Source organism: Chiloscyllium plagiosum, chromosome 33 (assembly GCF_004010195.1).
Source record: "Chiloscyllium plagiosum isolate BGI_BamShark_2017 chromosome 33, ASM401019v2, whole genome shotgun sequence".
NCBI lineage: Eukaryota > Metazoa > Chordata > Chondrichthyes > Orectolobiformes > Hemiscylliidae > Chiloscyllium > Chiloscyllium plagiosum.
Window position 1 is genome coordinate 32,698,334 of NC_057742.1, and position 4,506 is coordinate 32,702,839.

Consider the following 4,506-nt stretch of genomic DNA (forward strand, 5'->3'; position numbering starts at 1 on the left):
CCCCAGCCTCACCCTGTAACTCAATCCCCTCCAACACCCTTTTCCGAACCCTTTCCGATAGGAAGGGGACCAAATTGTACGCGATATTCCAACAGTGGCCTAACCAATGTCCTGTACAGCCGCAACATGACCTCCCAACTCCCTGTACTCAATACTCTGACCAATAAAGGAAAGCATACTAAACGCTACCTTCACTACCCTATCTACCTGCGACTCCACTTTCAGGGAGCTATGAACCTGCACTCCAAGGTCTCTTTGTTCAGCAACACTCCCTGGGACCTTACCGTTAAGTGTAGAAGTCCTGCTAAGATTTGCTTTCCCAAAATACAGCCCCTAGCATTTATCCGAATTAAACTCCATCTGCCACTCCTCAGCCCATTGGCCCGTCTGATCTGAGCTGAGAGGGAAGCAGACTGAATTTCAGCTTGCAAAAGCAAGTGGCCTAGCAACAGCCTCTGAAAGTTTGCTTCCAGATCAGAGACAGTTACAGAGAGTGGTGAACCCTCTCTGTGCTTTCCTTCATTGGTCAGAGGATTGAGTCCAGGAGTTGGGAGGTCATGTCGCGGCTGTCCAGGACATCGGGTAGGGCCACTGTTGGAATATGGCGTGCGATTCTGGAGAGAGACAGACAGAGAGGGAGAGAGAGAGAAAGGGACAGAGAGAGAGAGAGAGAGAGAGATAGACAGAGAGACATAGAGGGAGAGAGAGTCTGGGGAATAGTGGGAGAGAGGCAGAGAATGAGAGAGACAGAGAGGGAGAGAGAGAGAGAGAGAGAGACAGACAGAGAGGGAGAGAGAGAGAGAGACAGACAGACAGAGAGGGAGAGAGAGAGAGAGACAGACAGAGAGGGAGGGACCCCATCATTCCAACTCCCCCCATTTCCCTCAAACCCTCCACCTCCCAGACACAGACTGACACACAACATTCATTTCTCTAGCACCTGTCACCACCTTTCAGAGAGCCCAAAGAATGACCTTTATAAAGACATTTATTAATGTGGCCAGGTGTGTCTTCATTCGGAGAAAACAGGGACTGGTTTACACACAGCAAGTTCCCTCAGATGGCAACGCGGACAGCCCAAACGTTGCGTTTATGCCTTCCCAGGTGATGAGCACACATCCGGAATGATTCCGTCTCTCCAACTCTCTCCTGTATGTTCCTCCTCCAAGCCATTCCTCCTGAGAACAGACCCCTCTAGCTGAGGGGCAGGTATCTTTAAACCTCCCTCACCCCCTTCTTAAAGGGGCAGGATCCGATGAGGTTTGGGGGGAGGGGGGGGGGGGGGGGTGTAGGGGTGAAGAAACCTCCTGGGATGTGTTTCACATAAGGCACCACGTCAATGCACCATCCTGATGTTGCAGACTCACAGAGACGTACAGCACAGAAACAGGACCTTCGGCCCAACTCATCCATGCTGACCCAGATATCCTAACCTAATCTAGTCCCATTTTCCAGCACCCGGCCCATATTCCTCCAAACCCTTCCTATTCATGTCCCCTTTTAAATGCTGTCATTATACCAGCCCCCACCACTTCCTCTGGCAGCTCATTCCATACACGTACCACCCTCTGGGTGAAAAAGTTGCCCCTCAGGTCCCTGTTATATCTTTCCCCTCTCACCCTAAACCTATGCCCTCTAGTTCTGGACTCCCCCATCCCAGGGAAAAGACTTTGTCTATTTACCCTATCCATGTCCCTCATGATTTTATAAACCTCTATAAGGTCACCCCTCAGCTCCGACACTCCAGGGAAAACAGCCCCAGCCTGTTCAGCCTCTCCCTGTAGCTCAAACTCAAATCCTGTCTGGAAAGTTGCATCACTATAGGATAGTGAAGGTGGTGTTTGGTATGCTTTCCTTTATTGGTCAGAGTATTGAGTACAGGAGTTGGGAGGTCATGTTGCGGCTGTACAGGACATTGGTTAGGCCACTGTTGGAATATTGTGTGCAATTCTGGTCTCCTTCCTATCGGAAAGATGTTGTGAAACTTGAAAGGGTTCAGAAAAGATTTACAAGAATGTGGGAGGGTTGGAGCTACAGGGAGAGGCTGGGGCATCTCAAGGTGAATACCTCCCCCTCCCAGTGAGGTATAGGGCAAGGGGTGCATTGGATGGGACAGGAAACCAGGAAATGCAGCACTAACCCCAAGGATTAGATGGAGGCAGTTCTGATTAAAGTCTGCGTTTTATGGCCCTGCAAAGATTTTTTAAAACTTTTGTCAACCAAGAGAGGGGTCACATGCAAATCGTAAAACAGGAACCATTAGAAGCAGTAATAAAATCCACAGACTGAGGAACACATTCCACAGGATTCAAGGTGGACTGGGGGGGATGGGGGAGTCCAGAAATCACAGCAATGGCCCTTACAGCATTTTAGATGGTCACCCAGTGTTAACATCACTCAAAAAGGCAGGTGGTTTATAAAGGAGGTGGAAGGGGGTGACAGAGGAATTAGTTAAAGGGACAGCCCCATCGTTGTGTGGGTCTGGAGTCCCACATCAGCCCAGACCAGGTAAGGACAGGAAATATCCTTCCCTGAAGGACATTAGTTGCCCCCCTCGGGGGTGAGGGGAGGGGGTGAGGGGAGGGGGTGAGGGGAAGCACACAGTCAGGGTCCCCCTTTCACTCCCTCCATCCCTCTCAGGGCTGGAACATCACTGGATATTCCAATCCGACCCTCCCTAGTTGCCCCCCCTTGGGAAGGTGGGGGGTGAGCTGCCTCCTTGACCCGCTGCAGTCCATGTGCTGTAGGGTAGCCCCACAATGTCCCCGAGGGAGGGAATCCCAGGATTCTGACCCAGGAGGGAACGGCCGATATACTTGCTCTGTGGCCATCGAATTCACAACGTCAGAGCCTGGTCACATATGCAGCAGTCAGGGGCCATTCAGCCCATCAAGTCCTCCCCAGCATTCAATGAGATCATGGCTGCCTCGGATCAACCTCAAATCCAGCTTCCCACCCCCTCCCTTCAATAACCCCTTGATTCACTCACAGAAAGGGAAACGCTGGAGGAAGTTGATAATCTGGAACAGACAGAAAGCTAGCAGGTTGTGGTGGAACTGCTAGGTGAGTACAGAAACACAGCATTCACTTCCAGTCCACCAGGTCCCATCTCCTTCAACTCCTCTCCCCTGCTCACAGATACCACCAGAGTGTGTGCAAGCTCTCTAGTGCGTTCAGTGTTTGTACATTCCCCGAAGGACACGGGGAAACATCTATAATGCAATCTTAGATGAGCGAGAGAGAGAGACACACACAGCAACAGAGAGAGAGAGAGACAGACTCACACACTGTGACAAAGCGACAGAGCGAGAGAGAGACTGACACAGAGCAAGAGAGAGACTGACACAGAGCAAGAGAGAGACTGACACAGAGCAAGAGAGAGGCTGACACAGAGACAGAGCAAGAGAGACACGCACGCACACAGAGCGAGAGACAGAGAGAGAGACACACACGCACACAGATCGAGAGACAGAGAGACACACACAGAGCGAGACAGAGAGAGAGAGAGAGACAGAGAGACACACACACACACACACACACACACAGAGCGAGAGAGAGAGAGAGACACACAGACACAGAGAGAGAGAAAGAGAGCGAGACACACACAGACAGATGGAGGGACAGACACACAGAGGGAGGAAGAGCAAGAGAGAGCTACAAATAATCTTCCCTCTGTATAGTAACTGGGGTGGAGTTAGAGCAAACAACGCACAGAAAGATCCCAAAGGGCCAGTCCCTCAGACCACAGCCCTGTTTCTGTGCGTGTGGATGTAGCGACAGGGAGAAAACAAAATCCTTTTCCTTCATCCCCCCACCCCTCGGAAATAAAGAGAGCTGTGTGTGTGTGTGTGTGTGTGTGTGTGACTCTAATCCCAGAAGACAAAAAAAAATCACAATCCTCCCCCAGCCCCAGCAAAGACATCAGGCCAGAACCTCACCCCCCCCCTCCCCAAAGGCAGACAGAACCTTACCGGCTGTGAGCACAATCAGGCCGGCTGCTGTCCCAGTCATCTCGGACCTGCCTTCCAGAGAGAAAAAACACAACAAAAAGTTTTTTTTAAAAAAAAACCATTAACACAGATCAGTGAGCCCCTCTCTCACTGCACACCCCAGGTCATCTCCTCTGCCCAGATCACAGGAAACCCAGGTGACAGAATAAAACAGAAAGACCATTCTTTGAAAAGGGAGAGGAGGGGAAAAACATCAATTTCAGAGCTGTGAGAGAATTTTACACACACTCTCTCACTCACTCACTCACAAAGTTACTAAAGGAGCAATAGAATGTTTAATTTTAAAACGATACAGAGAGAGAGAGAGATCTTACAGATCACTGAGTCAACAATTCCCGGAAGATTTGCTTTAATTCCACAAACAAAAGACAGAAAAGAGTTTATTTCTGTCTGGTCCGTGGGAGGGGAGTGAAGAGGGATTAGCAGTTCGGAAATGGACTGGGGAGAAATGACTTTTAATTCGGAAAAGGAAATGGTGTTAGGTTTACACACACAC

At 50.2% G+C, this 4,506-nt stretch overlaps 2 protein-coding genes across 3 annotated transcripts in view; one reads left to right on the forward strand and one right to left on the reverse strand.

Annotated features, from left to right (window-relative positions):
* LOC122540001 (FXYD domain-containing ion transport regulator 3-like) overlaps positions 1-4,051 on the reverse strand; it is a 19,879-nt gene extending 15,828 nt beyond the window's left edge. Inside the window, exon 1 of the mRNA XM_043675270.1 lies at positions 3,972-4,051. Within this exon, the coding sequence (XP_043531205.1) occupies positions 3,972-4,011 (40 nt within the window). The 5' untranslated portion in view covers positions 4,012-4,051. The remainder of the gene's footprint in view (positions 1-3,971) is intronic.
* arhgap27l (Rho GTPase activating protein 27, like) overlaps positions 1-4,506 on the forward strand; it is a 134,098-nt gene that overhangs the window by 41,831 nt on the left and 87,761 nt on the right. The window lies entirely within an intron of this gene.